The sequence below is a fragment of the Chrysemys picta genome, chromosome 1 (genome assembly GCF_011386835.1).
Source record: "Chrysemys picta bellii isolate R12L10 chromosome 1, ASM1138683v2, whole genome shotgun sequence".
Taxonomy (NCBI): Eukaryota; Metazoa; Chordata; order Testudines; family Emydidae; genus Chrysemys; species Chrysemys picta.
Window position 1 is genome coordinate 66,531,012 of NC_088791.1, and position 19,686 is coordinate 66,550,697.

The window sequence follows — 19,686 nt, forward strand, 5'->3', positions numbered from 1 at the left end:
TTGTCCAAAATGTTCATGCTTTAAGTGTGTCACTGGGCTCTGAGGATCTGAATGAAGGTGGAACAGCAGAGTTGGATCTCTCTTCCTATCAGTGAAACAGAAATTACTGACCTTTTCTTTATAGGGAAGGCTCCTGTAAGCATTTCCAACGCTCTGTAGCAGCAAAGGGCTTGGCAAAGTTTGAATCTTCTTTGAGTATTGTCCCTTTGGCACCTTTGACTGGAGGTTTTCAGTAACTGCCCATTTGGCTTGTGCATGCATTCCAGACATCCTTGTGCCCATACCAAGGATATATAGAGCTGCATAGGAAAAATGCCCTCTGTTCCTTCTCAACTGCCCTTACGCCGGAGACTGAGCACCAAGCGTGCCTGGTTCACTTTAGGTGTAGTTTAGCTTGCTTTGTTCTTCTGTTAGTTTTCTTACGTTTAATCTAGTTCTTATTATTTAATTTTGGGGGGATTCTGTTTGTTTTATTTTCCCCTCTCTTCTTTCTCCACTTGAGGGGTTATTTTGGAGATCAGCACTTTTGGGGTACACTAAGATCCCTAGGCTTCAAGAACTCTCTCTCCTGCCAGGAAGTAATCTGTCAGTGACGGCTATTCTCAGTGCCTCCGCTCTTTGGGAGACATCCATATACTGACCAAGTGTAAGAGCTGCACCTCTTTTAAAAGCAGAACTCGTTAAGAATAGAGTGAGAAAGTTTAGATTGATTATGACGGAACAAGCCCTAAGACTGGCCTCTGATCCAGGCTCATAGAATCCCCCTGTACTCTGGCCTCTGAGTACACTTAATCTACCTCTGGGTTCAGGTCACCAAGAGCCTCATGAAACAAGACACTGGGTGCCAACAAGAGGATGAGGAGAACTAAGTTTCCTACCTGAGAATCCTTATCTCTCTCTCTTTAAAAAACAAACAAAAACAACCATCTCGATCACTGATTTATAATTAATGTTCCGAAGACTTCTCCCAAAGGGAGTACCATTGATGCACCGAGTGGCTCCAGTACCGAGAGATCATCTAAGACATCATCTAAAAGCCCTGTCCAGTAGTGACACCTCCCTTGACATCAGGTGGTCATGTCCTTTCCAGGAGACATTGTACTTCAAAGCAGTCAGTGCCATTATACTCCTGCATACCTCCTGTGAGACCTTATACCAGTGTCCCAGCCTACTTCATTGGTATCATCTGAGTCTACTAGATGTATTCTTTCAAAGTATTCCATGTCCTCAGTACCAGCACATTCTAGACGAGTACCTATCCTGGTACTGATGAGTTTCTGCAGAATCCTATTCAACTTCTACTCACATTCCATTGGTACTACAGGAATTTAGCTATTCAAAGGATCTTTTTGTCTCAGACAAGCTGGTCTCCACTACTTATTGGTACCATACAATTGCCTGTACTGAGATCGTACTGGGTCACCAACACCACATCTTTTGCCCAGATATCCTACCTCTCTGATACCTACCGTTCAGGATGAGCAGTTATCACGGCCATTGGATTATGTTGAGGATGAGTCCGATTCCCAGATTTCTGTCCAGGGATCCCCTCTCTACTCCACAGGACATTTACTTTCCTGGCACCTACACTGAGGGGGAAAGAAATGGAGGTTTTGGGGTGGGGAAATAACCTTGACCCCCATTCTATTGGTGCGGCGGATGGATGCCTCCTCCTATGCCCTATGGGCCTCCTCAGTGGCAACATTAAGATTCCACAGAGGACTGATGAGTCTTTTATTTCTCTCAGATTAAACCCCAATATGGGACTTGAACTTCATTCTTAATTCTTAATTTTGTTTTACAAAACATCTCTGAGCCATTAACCACTTGTTTTTTTAGTTCACCTCTCCATGAAAATAGCTTTTTTTGGTGGCTCTCGCTTCTACTCAAAGGGTTGAAAAACTGGGATATTTAATGGCAGATCATCCCTTTAGTGTGTTTTTTTTTTTTTTTTTTTTAAGTTCTTCTTTGAGTGATTGCTCCTGTGTATTCCACAGTAGGTGTGCGTGCTCGCCACGTGCACCGGTGCCGGAAGTTTTTCCCTTAGCGGTACCCGTAGTGGGGGAGCACCGCTGCGACCCCTGGAGTGGCGCCTCCATATCGCGCTATAAGGGGAGCTGTGCACTCCCCCCACCCTCAGTTCCTTCTTGCCGCCAGTGAAGGTAGTCGGAACTTAGTGCTCCAGCTCGGCTGCAGCATTGCAAGCCTTAATAGTACAACTCTTCTTAGTAGTCCAAATTTCTAGTTAGTTGCCTGGCTCGGGGCATGCCCCGTGCCCCAGGCTTCATGTCGTGTGACTCCTGTCACAGTTCTATGCCCAGAAGCGATCCACACACTCAGTGTCTTCACTGTCTGGGCGAGACTCATGTAAGTGAGCATTGTAAAATCTGCAGGTCGTTCAAACCAAGAATGAAACGCGAATGAGCTATCCATCTCTGGGCCTTACTAATGGAGTCGGCATTGACCTCGGCACTGGCATGCTGACGCTATCCGGCGCCAGGTGCGTTGTCGGTGCCCAGTGATGCCCCATCAGTTAGTCAGTACCGCTCCCCCGCTAAGAAGCAAGGGAAGACTCAGTGGCGCCGAGAAAAGGACAGGGGTGAGGCTGCACCTGAGTTGGGCAGCCCACAATCCCCCTGGGGACCCAGACCTCTGACTCGTGCTGAGTGGAGTAGTCCGGTCCCGTCCGCGCGTGCCTCCCCTGCGGGGAGGATACCGTCAATGCCAGAGGCAGTGCAGGCAACGCATGATATCCTCGCCCTTCCAGTGCCGAGTGTGCCGCCCGAGATGGGCCCTCACTCCAGAGGGAAGCCGCCCCTAGGAGCTCATCGACCCTCTCAGGTTCGGCATAGCCCCCGCTCCGAGGATGAGCTGCCTACCCGTTCTGCAGGGCCATCTCGTAGCCCGCGTCAGACGCCCACGCCATTGGCCGACTCGCCTGAGAGGGAGTCCCAAGGGTCCTCCGCTACCAGGAGGGGTCGCAGGCACCGAGGCAGCAGGCATCGACACTCCTCTTCCTACAGGAGTTATAGGAGCAAGTCTCGACGCCATCGGCACCGACGCTCAGACTCAAGTGATCGCTCCGACAGGCGTCGTTTGCAAAGCACCCTTCGGCCGGCACCGGCACCTAGCCATCGTAGCCACGGTCGCCGTGGTGACTCTGGAAGCAGTACCTCTGATGGGTACAGGTCTTCCTCGTTGAGATCAAAATCTCGAGGCCTGCACCGACAGGGCCATGGACGCTCCCGTCGCTCGTTTGGCACTGTGCGCTCTTCAGTGACGTCGGCCTCAGCACCCCGCCACCCATCCCCGGGGCACGCCACCCTGCATGATCAAGCGGCTCCGCTAGGTCCCCAAGTGGGGCACTGGCAAGGGGCAACCTGGCAAGGGCAATGGTGTCAGTGGGCACCTTGGCCCCAACCGCCGGCACCGGCGAGACCCCGTTTGATGGCCAGGGCATCATAGGTGCATTCAACGTCCCCGCCTCGACACCGGGAGAAGTCAGCTGGCACCAAGGCAGCGGCACCGCACCCAGGCTCGGATTCGGGGGTTGAACCACCGGTACCACCCGATGCCCTGGGAGCAGATCCGGTCCCTTCACTGGCACCGGAGAAATTCATTGTGGTGCCACCACCCGCCTTACAGGAAGATTTTAAGGCTCACCAGGAGCTCCTTAGGCGGGTCGCCTCCAATCTCCAGCTCCAGGCTGAAGAGATGGAGGAGCCGTCAGACATGTTGTTCAACGTCTTGTCCTCCTCGGCACCGGGCCATGTGGCCCTACCTCTCCACCAAGGGGTGGCCAATATCTGCACATTGCTTTGGCAAACCCCGGTGTCCTTGGCGCCTATTTCAAAAAAAGCAGAGAGAAAGTACTTTGTGCCAGCAAAGGGGCACAAATATTTGTACTCTCACCCGGTACCCAACTCTCTGGTGGTGGAGTTGGTAAACCAGCATGAGAGACATGGCCAACCCGCTCCCACCCCCAAAGATAAAGACGCCAGAAGACTGGATATCTTTGGCAGGAAGGTTTATTCATCGGCAAGCTTCCAGCTCAGGGTGGCTAATCATCAAGTCCTCCTGAGCCGCTATGATTTTAACTTGTGGGGGTCCCTGCGAAAGTTCGAACCTCTTCTTCAGGAAAAGGATAAGAAGGAGTTCAGAGTTCTGGTCGACGAAGGTGCGGTGGTGGTGAAAGTGGCCCTCCAAGCAGCTTCGGACGCGGCGGATACAGCAGCCCGTTCGATGGCCTCCGCTGTTGCCATGTGCAGGGCGTTGTGGCTCTCGCTGTCAGGGCTGTCCGTGGAGTCCCAGTCCCTCATGCAGAACTTGCCTTTCGACGGGAAGGCCCTGTTTGCAGATCAGACAAACACCCGTCTACACGGGATGAAGGACTCCCGCACCACCCTCAAACTCTGGGCCTATATGTTCCACCAGCTAAGGACAAACCCAGGCCACAGACCTCAGCTCCTCCAAGTAGGGGCAGATGTGAGCCTCCACCTAAGAGGCCGAGGGAGCAGAGACGTAGGTCCCTGCACCAGTCCCGCTCGGCCCCGCGACCGCCCTCCTTCTAGACCAGGAGGTGACGCGCCTCCTCACTGTGGGCGCAGTGGAGAAGGTGCCTCGGGAATTCCAGGGCAGGGGTTTCTACTCCCGGTATTTCCTGATTCCAAAGGCAAAAGGTGGGCTCAGACCCATCCTCGACCTGCAGAGCCTCAATCAGTTTATGGTTCGTTACAAGTTCCGCATGGTTTCCCTGGCCTCTATTATTCCATCCCTAGACCCGGGGGATTGGTTCGCAGCTCTGGACCTCCAGGATGCCTATTTCCACATCCATATTTTCGAGGATCACAGGCGCTTCCTCCGCTTCCTGGTAGGGCGGGATCACTACCAGTTTACGGTCCTTCCCTTTGGCCTCTCCATGGACCCCAGGGTTTCTACCAAATGCATGGCGGTAGTGGCAGCCTACCTCAGGAGGAACAGGCTGCAAATTTTCCCCTGCCTGGACGACTGGCTGCTCAAAGGCAAGTCTTGGTCCCAGGTGCAGGCCCAGATGGAATTCCTGCTGGCCACTTGCGAGAGTCTAGGCCTAGTGGTAAACAAGGACAAGTCCACGTTAGTGCCGGTTCAGCATAGGAGCGCAGCTGGACTTGGTGGTGGCCACGGCCTCTATTCCCAGGGACAGGTTTGAGACACTCAAAAGTCTCATAGCCTCGGTCATGTCCTTCCCCGTGACGATGGCAAAGGTGTGCCTTCAACTCCTGGGCCACATGGCAGCCTGCACCTCCGTGGTGCGTCATGCCAGGCTCAGAATGAGGCCCCTCCAACTCTGGCTGGCCTCCCAATATTCCCAGGCCAGTGACGGCCTGGACAAGATTGTCACAGTACCTCCCAACGTAGTGGCTGACCTGCAATGGTGGTCCCTCCTGGGCAATATGTTACAAGGGATCCCCTTCTGAGATACCCCTCCCTCACTAGATCTAGTTTCGGACGCCTCGGACCTGGGGTGGAGAGCCCATGTGGGGAACTTCCAAACCCAGGGCAGATGGTCAACTTCCAAACCCAGGGCAGATGGTCGACCTCGGAATTGTCCCTGCACATAAACATCAGGGAACTCAGGGCGGTGTGCCTGGCGTGCATAGCGTTCAGCCTGCACCTTCGGGGAAAGATGGCCAGAGTCCTCACAGACAATACGACCGCGATGTATTACATCAACAGGCAAGGGGGCACGCGCTCCTCGGCCTTGTGCCAGGAAGCCCTGGACCTATGGGAATTTTGTATAGCCCACGACATCTCTCCAAGGGCTTTTCACCTACCCGGCACGCGCAATACGGGAGCCGATCACTTCAGCAGGGTTTTCTCCCACCAATACGAGTGGTCACTCCACTGGGAGGTCGCCCAGTAACTCTTCCGAGAGTGGGGAGCTCCCCAGGTAGATCTCTTTGCTACTGTCCAGAATCGTCTCTGCCCCCAGTTCTGCTCCAGGGCAGGGGCAGAAAGGGGGACGATCTCGGACACATTCCTCCTACTGTGGTCAGACCAACTGTTCTGACTTTCCAACGTTTGCACTGATAGGTAAGGTCCTGCAGAAAGTAAAGGCAGACAGGTCGAGGGTCATCTTCATAGCCCCGGATTGGGCCCACCAGCATTGGTATGGGACCCTCCCGCAACTGTTAGCGGCCCGTGGAGGCTGCCACTCCACCCGGATCTCCTCTCCCAGGAGAGGGGATGCCTTCTCCATCCCAGCCTAGCCGCACTTCACTTGACAGCATGGTTGCTCCATGGTTAAACCAGGAGGAGGGAAGGTGTTCAGAGGATGTCAGACGAATTCTGCTGGAGAGCAGAAAGCTGTCTACATGACCGACCTACCTTGCCAAATGGTTTAGGTTTTCTAGGTGGGCAAGGGAGCAGGGCACCTCCCCATCATCTGCATCCCTCCAACTTATTCTAGATTACCTCCTGTCCCTTAGGACCCAAGGTCTAGCTTCGGCCTCCATCAGGGTACATTTAGCGGCCATTTCCGCCTTTCACCCTCCTTTGCAGGGTCACTCAGTGTTTTCCCATTAGATGATCTCCCACTTTTTAAAAGGACTAGATTGTACATTTCGGTATGCCAGGGCCCTGGTCCCGCAATGGGATCTGAACCTAGTGCTATCCCACCTCATGGGCCCTCACTTTGAACCCTTGGCCACGTGTTCCTGGTCCCACCTGTCCTGGAAAGTAGCATTCTTGGTGGCTATCACCTCAGCCCATCAGGTCTCAGAGCTTAGGGCCTTAATCTCGGAACCCCCGTATACGGCCTTCCATAGGGATACGGTCCAGCTTTGCCCACACCCTGCGTTTCTTCCCAAGGTGGTCTCCGCCTTCCATATGGAACAGGACATTTTCTTACTGGTACTCTGTCCTAAGCCCCATTCTTCTAACGAGGAGCGCCGCCTACACACGCTAGACGTGCGTAGGGCGCTTGCCTTTTAGCTGGACTGTACCAGGCCATTCAGGAAATCCTCGCAGCTTTTTGTGGCATTGGCTGAGCGTATGAGAGGGCAACCAGCCTCCACCCAGCGCCTTTCCCGCTGGATCACCTCGTGCATACGCACGTGTTACGACTTGGCAGGGGTTCCCCCGCCGCCTATCGTAAAGGCGCATTCTACGAGAGCGCAGGCCTCGTCAGCTGTCTATGTAGCCCATGTCCCTATCTAGGACATCTGTAGGGCTGCCACGTGGTCCTCTGTCCACACCTTTTCCTTGCACTATGAGATCGTCTCCCAAGCATGGGATGATGCCGGGTTTGGTAGGGCGGTACTCCGTCCCGATAACCTTTGAACTCCTACCCACCTCCATCAGATTTAGCTTGGAGTCACCTACTGTGGAATACACAGGAGCAATCACTCGAAGAAGAAAGGACAGTTACCTGTTCCGTAACTGGCGTTCTTCGAGATGTGTTGCTCCTGTCTATTCCACACCCCGCCCTCCTTCCCCTCTGTCGGAGTGGTCTGGTAAGAAGGAACTGAGGGTGGGGGGAGTGCACAGCTCCCCTTATAGCGCGATATAGAGGCGCCACTCCAGGGGTCGCAGCTGTGCTCCCCCACTACGAGTACTGCTAAGGGAAAAACTTCCAGCACTGGTGCACGTGGCGAGCACGCACACCTACTGTGGAATAGATAGATAGGAGCAACACATCTCAAAGAATGCCAGTTATGGAACAGGTAACTGTCCTTTTTGTTATGGCCACACCCTAAATATGTCTAAAGTATCTTCTGAATTTCAGATTAACCAGGTCACTTATCTCCCAGTTTCCTTTTCCTCCCTTCCCCGCCTGTGACCTTGTTCCATCCCAAATTGAGCTCTCCTCTGACACTTGTTTTTGACAGGATGTAGTTCTGAGGGCATGGTATGTATAGCTGAACAAATGGCTTGAATTCTGGCTTTTTTGGAAGACCTTTATCTCACAGATGTTGTGGTCATAGATATCTGCATCATGGCTTGCAGTCAGCTTCCATCTCTCATGTCTACAGAACATATTTCATAGTAGGGGAGCCCAAACTCTCCCACCCCTATGAGTTTTGTTTCTCAGGATATCTTTATCTGGGTATATTTGTGGATAATTCTTGCTTATTGAGCACTCCTCCTCAAATCCCTCTGCATTGATGCTTCTTGGTTAGTAGGAGGTGACTCATCCTCTCTTTTACTAAAGAAAAAAAAAGCTGCTTTGCATCTTGCCTGAGGTACATGTTAATCACTGCCCGATGCAGTGCCTTTTGTTTTATTTTGGAACATCACATCCCTTAAGCTACATACTCACCAAGAGTGAGAATCCCATAATGATGGTATCTTTAAAGAAGAGAAAATTCTTTCTACATCTTACATGATTCTCACTCACCTATGCATCTTCTTTCAGAATCTGGGAGTTCTCCTATGAAGAGGTGTGCTCTGCCTTGTGGTGATTGTGTATTTGTGCGTATTTATATACAAAAATAACATTGTCTGCTGGAGGTGTTTTTTATACGCACTCACCCTTTATCCCTGCAGATTTAAGGATATGTTGGTATTGGTCATGTTCCAGCCTTTCACAAAAAAAGGGGGGGAATTGGCAGTTAAGTTGTACCTTTTGCGCTGCAGGGTTGGACTGTTTCTTCTGCTGTTGTGGGGAGGGTGTGTGTGAAGCCCTCCAAAACTCTGTTTTTGGGAGTTCTGGCCAATCTCAGGCTGGAGGCTTGAGATCTAACAGTGAGGATCTTGTGGTGATGATGCTTTAAGAAAGTAGAATTACAGGCAAGTAATTTTCTTTTCCTTAAGGAGACAGCTTCATATTAGCAATATTGAAAAGAAGTTTGATAAGAACTAAGTTCTGTCAGAGGGTTATGGTTCATTCTCCATGTAGATCTAAAAATGTAAACTTCTTGTTTCAGTGTTGCCTATACATTCACTTCAGATGATAAACTAGAGTTGTAAAACTGTGAATTTGAAAAGTGGTGGAATTAAGTTCTCAAAAGTAGACACTCTTGTGACTAGTGACATTACAGGAATATCTCTTGTGACAATCTTATATAGTTAACTGGAAAATTGCATTAAAATTTGTTAGTGTGTGAAGAAAAACTGAAATTGTCCAGAAAATCCATTGGCTTAGCAATTTTTCTGATGAAATACTTGTAACCAATGAAACTAACTTATTTTCCCATTGTATATTTATCTTGGCCTTTCTTGCAAACTCATTTATTTTATTCAATCATTGCTGTCATTCTGTATCCTAAGTATACTGACAAACAATGCAATGCAATTACGAAAAAACAAATTAATTTTTCAATTGTATTTATATCTAATATACATTCCCATACTGTTTTCTTGTTTATGCATGCAAACAATACAGCTTAAGAAGGCTGAACTTAAGAAAATGAATGTTGATGCCAGTTCCACTTTGTTACTCAGTGGTAGTTGCTTTTCATATTTTCCTGAAGGGATTAAAATTTTTGGCACATGGTTTGTCAGTTAAATATTGAGGCGGTCCAATCTAGATTTTTTTTTTTTTTTTTTTTTAGGCACATACCTGTGAGCATTTGGGATTTGTTAAATATATTTATTTTGATATTGCGCACAATGTACAGTGCACTTTCCAAAGACAAAAGAAAGCAGCTGAATGATACATAAGGGGTCACTTTAAATATTTTTTTTAATGCATCTTTTCTTAAATTGAATTAGCTCCTGGTTTTGGTGCACAAAGTTTACCTAATGGGTATCCCAGATATCCCTCCTTTGGAGATGCTTCATCACATCCTTCCAGCAGGCATCCCTCTGTAGGAAGTGCACGGCTTCCTTCAGTAGGTGAAGAGTCAACGCATCCATTGCTTGTAGCAGAGGAACAAGTAAGCATAGTCTTTATTTTCACATATTTTGGGTTCAGTATTAATTCTGCTGTTCTTGTACTGATCCTGTAGATTTGTATTTGCACATATTTTCCTAGCTCTATTTCCATGATGGAAAAACATGGGTTTTTTTCTGATCTTGGCTGTGCGTATCTGCATAGTATGTTGTATTGCTATAGAATGTTTGCATGTGGTACCATTTTAGGATGATGATTAAAGCTAAGATTTTGTCATGGGTATTTTTAGTAAAAGTCAGGGACAGGTCACTGGCAATAAAGAAAAATTCATGGAAGCCCATGACCTGTCCCTGACTCTTACTAAAAATATCCATGATAAAATGGGAAGGGACCGGGGCAGCTGCAGGGTGGCTGGGAGTTCTGGGGTCCCAGCACTCATGGGGGCTCAGAGCTCCAGGGTCCCCCTGCCACCAGCGGTGTAGGGAAGCTGCGAGAATCCCTCCTCCCCCGCCTCAGGGAACTGCGGGGGTCCCCCTGCCCCCTCCCCAGCTGCAGGAAGCTGCGGGGGTCCTTCTGCCCTGCCACGGCTGCAGCTGGGAGCTGCAGGGTACCCCTCCTGCCCATGGCGTCTGAGAGCTTGGGGGCCCACCGCCTCAGGTGGCGGGGGTACCTCACAGCTCCCTGCCGCCAGGGCTGAAGTCACAGGGATCTTTGGAAGTCATGGATTCCGTGACTTCCGCAACCCCTGTGACAAAACCGTAGCCTTGATGATGATGTATATGGTGTGTATCTGGCGAAGGAACAACTTTTTGTTTTCTTAGCTACTTGATTTAAAATACACATTATTATGCATTTATTTGTATTGTTCCCAATCATGAACCTAAGTACCTTTGTGATCAATACTGTGCACACATGTATGACATTTCCTGCCCCAGGACAATCTTAATGTGATAAGAAGCAGATGCTGAAAGGAAAATGAGCCAAAGTACCAGGAAAACATATTTTGGTGTAGTAAGGACAAGAAGATATGTGGGTAAGAGTCATATGGGGAGTCAGCATGGAAAAGTCACTGAGGATGATGATGAGACTGGGCGGAGAAAAAGAGGCAGAGCCAAAAGTCAGAGAGGAAGATAGATGACGATGAGTCAAGTGAGCACATGCAGGGAAGGAAGAGGAGAGAACAAATGGTTGGAGTGTTCGAAGGAGAATGAATTAGGTGAGGGAGGGAGAACGGGTTGGAAGCAACTGGAGTGGGAGAGAAGCTGAGTGCCTCACTGTGGCTTTTTGAGCACGTCACTGAGTAAGTGGTGTGGGAGAAATTACATCTTTGTATTTGATTCTCAGCAATGCTCTTTGATAGAAGCAAATAACTTGAAAAATTAAGACACACGTGACTGTTGATGTGTGAGGCAACCCAGAAAAGTAATAGTTGTCACCATCTACTAGGGTGCCCTACACACACTCAGCAGGCAAATCCTGGCAGAGATCTGGTACAGTGTGGAGCATAGAAGGGAGTTGTTCTCAAGCAGTACCTTTGCCCTCCAAGTTTCCAGATCCAGGAGTGGTATTAGGGGATGAAAGCACTGAAGGGATAAAGTGTGAAGCTAGTGGTGCGCTTTTAACTCACCCAAAGTGCATCTGCTACCAACACCCTGGTCAACACTTTTTTAATTCTGTAAATGTACAATTTAACATACCAGTCTGACCTCTTCCATCTTTATTCCTGAAACAGTTTTATAATTTGACAATTAATTAATAAACTATATGCTCTTTGGTGGAAGAGCTGTCACTTTACTATGGGACAGAGTCTCTGGTATGATCCAGCGTTTTTCCACCATTCAGTTCACCGGTTGGATTCAGGCTTTAAGTGGCCAGCAGAGAAATTTCCCTTGCAGAGGGGATCTCTGCTCATGTAAACGTAGCAAAGGCAACTCCTGCACCACAGTCCCCTGGCGCGCGCGCGCGTGTGTGTGTGTGTGTGTGTGTGTGTGTGTGTAAGGTGGAGATCTGCTACCCTGACCCTCCAAGTATACCAGTGGCTTTAGTCAGAGCAGCCCCAAAGCTGTTCTGACCAATGTTGGGGCTAGCTTGGCACTGGATCAGGGAGCTGTAGCCTCAGCAGAGCTCAGACATAGGGTAGAATTGAGCTTATTATTACATTTAATAGTAGAAAAAGATTCTCATTGGCTAGTCTGGGCACCTTTGACATTATTTAAAACAACATTGCAAAAATGAGATGAGTAGCAAACCTCTGGCAAAGCTCCACGCTCAACACAACCCAATAGGCTGGACTTTTACCACAAAACTCTGTCCCCCGAAAACAGTTTCCTTCACTCTTCAGACAGTCAGGCAAAAAGATTGCAAGTCTTTCAGGGGAGGGGAAGGGAAGGACTAAGGAGATTAAGAAAAAGTGCAACTAATGTTTGAATTTGTCCTCTACAGGTGCACACCTATGTCAACACTACTGGTGTACAAGAGGAAAAAAAAAATAGATCAAGTGTGCATGTACCGCTGGAATTAAGGCTTTCTAATGTTGAAACAAACAAGACAACAGAAGAACAGAATTGCACTGATGACCGAGATGCTCAGGTTCTTCTGGAGCCTGAAGGAGTCAAATTTGTTTTAGGACCAACACCTGTTCAAAGACAATTAATGGAAAGAGAGCAACTGGAGCAACTTGGGAGAGACCAAGTTAGTGGCAGCAGTACAAACAACTCTGAATGGGACACTGGGTACGACAGTGATGAACGTAAAGAAACACCTTCTGGTAATAAACTAGTGTATGAAAATCTAAATAGGTTATCAATCCCTAGTGCCTCAGGAGTCAGGAGAGGTCGTCTGACATCAACAAGTACCTCAGATACCCAGAATATTAACAACTCTGCTCAAAGGAGAACTGCATTGTTAAACTATGAAAACTTGCCATCTTTGCCTCCTGTTTGGGAAGCCCGCAAGCTAAGTAGAGATGAAGATGACAATTTAGGACCAAAGACCCCATCTCTGAATGGCTACCACAATAACCTAGATCCAATGCATAATTACGTAAATACAGAGAATGTAACTGTGCCAGCAAGTGCTCATAAAGTAGAATTTACACGACGTCGGGACTGTACACCAACAGTCTTTAACTTTGATATTAGACGTCCAAGTTTAGAACACAGGCAGCTCAATTATATACAGGTTGACTTGGAAGGTGGCAGTGACTCCGACAACCCTCAGACTCCAAAAACTCCTACCACTCCACTTCCACAAACTCCAACCAGGCGCACAGAGCTGTATGCTGTGATAGACATTGAAAGAACTGCTGCTATGTCAAGTTTGCAGAAAGCACTGCCACGAGATGATGGTACGTCTAGAAAAACTAGACATAACAGTACTGACCTTCCTATGTGAGCCCGGGAAGCGTTAAATCATTTGCACCTTTTGTGAAGTTTATAAAATTGAAGATGCAAATACTTCATTTGCATTTCTTAACACTAACGCCTTTTATAGAGTAATAGACTTTTTTCTGAATACTTCATGTGCTTGTCTAACAAAAGGGAAATAATGTAGAGCAGGTACTCATTAAATGACACCATTTTATTCTACAGTAATAGTAATTGCTGTGTAGAAGCATTGCCACTTTTCACAGTGCCTCTTTACTTGGTTAGAGTTGGAGTGACTGACAGTTCTGAAGTTACCAATATTCTGGCCATGTGCCTATAGTCATTAATGGCATTTATAACATTTTATAAAGCCTCTTGATGTGCATTACTAGCTGATAGCCCTAATCTTGCAAGGTTGATATTTGTACCTTCACTCTCTTCATTCATGTGGCCTCCTCCAATATGAGAGGTGTGAGTAATTCATTATTCAATCAGTTTGACTTATCTGATATATTTTGGCTCATGTGAAGGGATATAAACACCAAGCTTCCTCGTATATGTGTCGGTTCATTTTTTGAAGTCATCTGGACAAGCTTCAGATTCTTGAAGGTTTTTTTAATTTCTGTAACATTGAGGGGTTACATCAAGTTCACTTGGTCAGAGCTGGAGTTGGGTCTGAAATAAGCCATAAGTCATTTCCCCTAGAAAAGATTTCCAAGTGATAATACCTGAACAGTTTTACAGAATTTTAATCTGAGTTTTCTAAAGGAATACACAGGTTGGTTGTATCTGTGATTTTAAGGTGTTCTTTAATTTCACAGTTCTGCTTACCTTTCCATCTTCATGTGTGCAATGTCTTCTTTGACCTATTCTGTAATATCTGTAGGTTAAGAACAGTCAAGTTTTTGTGCATAACTTTAATTATTGTTTAGGATTTTTGTGTGTTGCTCCTATTCAGTCTGCACATTGTCAAAGAAAAAATCCAGTAGGAGCTTTTTTACTGAATAGGGTTGCCTTTGTCCAGTGTTTTATTGATTTAGTTTTTATGTCTGACAGAAACATCCCAAAAGTGTTAGTGTCCAGCAGCATACAGCATTGCACAAGTGGAAAGGCATATTATGCATTTTTGTCTTCCTCTGAAGCATCAAATATAAGTCACCATGGGAGGCAAGATATTGCGTTTGGTAGTTCAGTGTGACAAATCTTAAATTCTAACTGTGGATCTGTAGATGATGTACTTGGATTTAGAGAGAATTAGTTACTTACAATATGTTGAGAATTTTTTGAAGGTAATATCTATGGGCATACATATTTTCCCTTTTCAGCTAGTTAACTCAGTTACTCTAATGGCTTAACTGCTAATCGATGTTACGGTACATCCAGGCAGAATGCATCTGCTGAACATGCCAGGTATGCCCTTGACAGCCCCTTGTTCTATAGTGAACATTAATAGAATTGATATCAGTATTGCAGGTGCAGTGCAGGACCGGAAAGAAAACAGATTAAGCTTGAGCCTGTGATTTCAAAGGAACTGACTGTTATGTGAACTGGTGTGATGTATAATAATCCTCGAGCTGTGGGTGAGAAAAATCACATGTAAGAAACCGGGGGGGGGGGGGGGGAGTGTTTGGGGGTATCTCAAAAATGTTTAGGGTCCTCATGTAATATTTAAATTGAGCTTTCATTTAAAACATAACACTATTTCCAGTCCTTTGAATTGTGTGGAGGGTGTTCCTGTTTTCCTATTAAATTTTCCTTTTGTCTTCAGCCACATAAATAGTAGGAAGAGTGATAGCTGAAATACATTTTTCCTGTTCACACCAGTGAGATAATGGCAGGCTCATTTATATAGGTCAGGCCTTTTTATCCTGAAGGATTTCCAGTGTTCTTTATAATACCGAAATGCATCCAGGCGCACAATCAGTACACTTCACAGTAGTAAGGGAACAGGAGTCTTAGTTGGGACAATTGTAAGAAAACTTCACTGAAAACTTTTCCATAATCATTTCACTATTAGTCTGTGCCACTTGTATACATTTTTTTTTTTTTTTTGTGATTTAGGTGCTCGAAAAGGTGAGGGACTAGTAGCATTCACTAGAACCAGAGGTAGTGCAGATGCATGGTGCTATAAGTGTCCCTTGCTTCTCCCTGACATTGCACCTCTGTCGTGATTTGCAACACATCATGCATATACTAATCCTGGGTCTGTCTTGAAGTGTTATTACCAGTTGTTGCAAACTGTGTGGTGGATGTGTGAAGGTGGGCTAGGAACTAGAATCAGACCAACAAACTCTCGCTAATTTGTAAACTAAGACAAGATTTCAGCGCACATTTCAAGCAGTTAAAAGGCTAGAACACTTAACTCACCAGCTAGCTTATCTAGAAACTTATATGGCCCTCATCACCATAATATCGGAGTGTCTCAATTATTAATGTATTTTATCCTCCGACACTCCTGTAGAGTAAGGAAGTACTGTCCCCAGTTTATGGATGGGGGAACTGAGGCCCAAGTAAACTATACACGACTTGCTGAAGGTCACATAGAAAGTCTGTGGTTGAGCCAGGAATTCAACCCAGCTCTCCTGAGTTTTAGTCCAGATCCACTAGATCATCCTTCCTATCCAACACCTACCATAGACCATTCAGAATAACGTTGTTGCTAACTCTTACAATTTTATGAGTATTTGTTTTTCTTAAAGCCGTAGATCCTGGAGTCATGTGAATACTACAAAATCTCACTTTTTTCCTTTTTTTCTCTTCCCTTCCCTCCCTGCCCAAATAAAGCTAAATTTCTTGCCCTTGGGGAGAAAATCTTGAAAATGTGATCCCTAAAGGATCAAAACCAGAAGGCATCTAAAAAGAAGCCAAATCCAATCTTGTGATTTTTTTTTTTTCCCCCTGATTCATGATTTTTGAATGCTTGGTGTTGGTAATACTTTTCATATGATAAATGCAAAAATACATCATGCTGCACCTAAAGGGAAGTGTGTCTCTAGCATACAGAGTGCATTTTAGCATTAATGGTAATGATGGTGGTTAGGTTCAGGCTGATCCCTTCCCCCACATATTTTCCATTTCTCTAAGCAGGTACTAAATATATGGAGTTATACCTATCTCATAGAACTGGAAGGGACCCTGAAAGGTCATTGAGTCCAGCCTCCTGCCTTCACTAGCAGGACCAAGTACTGATTTTGCCCCCTCAAGATCCCTAAGTGGCCCCCTCAAGGATTGAACTCACAACCCTGGGTTTAGCAGGCCAATGCTCAAACCACTGAGCTATCTCCCCCTCCCTTGATTAAGCAGGAAAGAGATAGAAACTACTCAATTCATCTATGGCATTGTTTTTATTTAATTTTCCCATGAAGTAGTTGCACTTTACCCTTAGAGACTCGGTTGTATCTTAGTCTCTTTAAAGTTCTGGTGTTAGATTCACTATCTGCAGATCTGGGGTTCAGTTTTTAGCTGAAATTTCTCAACTGTATTTTTAAGCATATTTATTTTGGACCCGCAGATGTACAGAGCAAGATGCAACAAATATGTAACAGTTTATTGGAAAATAACTGGCCTAATATGTGAAGATTGCCTAACCAATGCCCACAAAAAGTGGCAAAATTTCTTTTAATTCTGTTGTTTGTCCACAGTGTGCAGCTGGCCCCTGCCTTTCAGGCACATGACATATTCCACACTACTAATCCTCCAATGTGTAAAGCCTTTAAGCTAGAAATCACTCCACCCGATGCCATGACTAGTAAAAGGTGCGGTGTGTTTTTTTTTTTATTTGCAGTATATAAAATAATATTAGGAGGCACTGTCCAAGACTCCATTGTTAATGTTGCATTGAAAATGCAGTTAAAGTGGGAATTTAATCCACTGGTTACACAAAGAAAAATAAGTATTTCCTTCCGAAATTGATACTGCATACTTAAGAGGTCCAGAATTATATTTTGTGAAAGTTTTTTTCCAGTGATTCTATCAAATACATTTTAAAATAACCAATTCTGAAAATTTTGATTGGCTTTATAATGTTCTTTTGGTTTCTCCTCAGTGAAGTGTCTAAATTAAAAAATAAATAAAATGTACTCATGTACTGATTATGTATTCAGTATATGGCAGGTGTTGAATATAACAAGTTACACAGTAAGGCCCTAGTCTTGCTCTCATTTAAATCAATAACAAAACTATTATCTTCAGTAGTGCAGTATCAGGCCCGCAACTATTTTTCTTTACATTTTGCACTTACTACTTAAATGCTGAGATATTTGACTGTCAGTGTGTTCAAATCTCTGACACAGAAAGCATTTTATTGCAACATAGAATGCAGTTAGTCTGGGCCACAGCTATGATATACAGGGCCCAGGTCAAGATTTCAAAGCAGGGCCACTCTGTGGCCCAGCTCCCTGCAACAGCCGCAATGGAGGCATCTACACTCAATTCATTTAACGTAAGGTAAATTAAATAGTACTTTCATGGTCATGACAACCTGAAAGTGTTATCTAAGTGTGAGAGAGACAGAGACAGATCTCCTTGTGTAAATCAACAATTGGTTTAAGTGGAGTTATGGCAACCTACACACACTGAAAATCCAGCCCAGAATATTCGTGTTGGTATCTGGGGTAGATCCATTTTGTCTAGGATGAGGCAGTATCAGTAGAGGACAGATTGCCTTTGCCGTCCTTCACTTCAATTAAGAGTAGGGCTGTCAAGCGATTAAAAAAATAATCGCAATTGCGCAATTAAAAAAATTAATCGCAATTAAAGGGTAATAGAATATAATTTATTTAAATATTTTTGGATATTTTCTACATTTTCAAATATATTATTTCAATTACACCATGGAGTACAGTGCTCACTTTATATTTATTTTTATTACAAATATTTGTGCTGTAAAAACAAAAGAAATAGTATTTTTCAATTCACCTCATAAAAGTATGTAATACAATCTCTTTATCATGAAAGTTGAACTTACAAATGTAGAATTACCTATAAAAATAACTGCATTCAAAAATAAAACAATGTAAAACTTTAGAGCCTACAAGTCCACTCAGTCCTACCTCTTGTTCAGCCAGTCACTCAAGCAAACAAGTTTGTTTACGTTTGCAGGAGATAATGCTGCCCGCTTCTTGTTCACAATTGTCACCTGAAAGTGAGAACAGACGTTCGCAAGGCACTGTTGTAGGCGGCGTCGCAAGATATTTATGTGCCAGATGCGCTATAGATTCATATGTCCCTTCATGCTTCGATGACCATTCCAGAGGACATGCGTCCATGCTGATGACGAGTTCTGCTCGATAATGATCCAAAGCAGTGCAGACTGATGCATGTTCATTTTCATCATCTGAGTCAGAGGCCACCAGCAGAAGGTTGATTTTCTGTTTTGGTGGTTCAGGTTCTGTAGTTTCCACATTGGAGTGTTGCTCTTTTAAGACTTCTGAAAGCATGCTGCACACCTCATCACCTTCAGATTCTTAAACCTTGGGTCAAGTGCTGTAGCTATCTTTAGAAATCTCACATTGGTATCTTCTTTGCGTTTTGTCAAATCAGCAGTGCAAGCATTCATAAAACTAACGTGCTGGGTCATCATCCGAGACTGCTATAACGTGAAATGTATGGTGGAATGCAGGTAAAACAGAGCAGGGACATACTATTCTCCCCCAAGGAGTTCAGACACAAATTTAATTAACGCATTATTTTTTTAATAAGCGTCATCAGCATGGAAGCATGTCCTGTGGAATGGTGGCTGAAGCATGAAAGGGCATATGAATGTTTAGCATATCTGGCACATAAATACCTTGCAACGCTGGCTACAAAAGTGCCATGCAAATGCCTGTTCTTACTTTCAGGTGACATTGTAAATAAGAAGGGGGCGGCATTATCTCCTGTAAATGTAAACAAACTTGTTTGTCTAAGCTAAATGAGAAGTAGGACTGAGTGGACTTGAAGGCTCTGAAGTTTTACATTGTTTTGTTTTTGAGTACAGCTATGTAACAAAAAAAATCTACATTTGTAAGTTGCACTTTCACTTTAAAGAGATTTCATTATGGTACTTGTATGAGGTGAATTGAAAAATACTATTTCTTTTGTTTATAATTTTTACAGTGCAAATATTTGTAACAAAAGTAATTTAAAGTGAGCACTGTACACTTTGTATTCTGTGTTGTAATTGGAATCAATATATTTGAAAATGTAGAAAAACATCCAAAAATATTTAATACATTTCAGTTGTTTAACAGTGCTATTAAAACTTCAATTAATCGTGATTAATTTTTTGGTTAATCACGTGAGTTAACTTCAATTAATCGAGAGCCTGAATTAAGAGTGAACAAGTTTTCATTGAATTGTTACTACATAGTGTGTTATGTTGCATCCTTGATGTGGAGCTCTGTTTCTTAACAGAACTGCCTGCTTCATATAAGATGGAATCTGTAGTAGAACTCCCTATCTGCACTGTACTGTGTTATTTATGGCTGCAAATAAAGATGAATTTGAGGAAACGTACTGTAGAAACTG

General features: G+C 45.1%; 1 protein-coding gene across 3 annotated transcripts in view; it reads left to right on the forward strand.

Moving 5' to 3' along the window:
* The window catches only part of FRS2 (fibroblast growth factor receptor substrate 2), a 94,699-nt gene extending 77,631 nt beyond the window's left edge, over positions 1-17,068 (forward strand). For all 3 annotated transcript variants that reach the window (XM_065558783.1, XM_065558802.1, XM_024109093.3), the window contains 2 exons: positions 9,694-9,857; positions 12,257-17,068. In XM_065558783.1, the coding sequence (XP_065414855.1) occupies positions 9,694-9,857; positions 12,257-13,207 (1,115 nt within the window). In that variant the 3' untranslated portion in view covers positions 13,208-17,068. The remainder of the gene's footprint in view (positions 1-9,693; positions 9,858-12,256) is intronic.
* Positions 17,069-19,686: the final 2,618 nt, after the last annotated feature.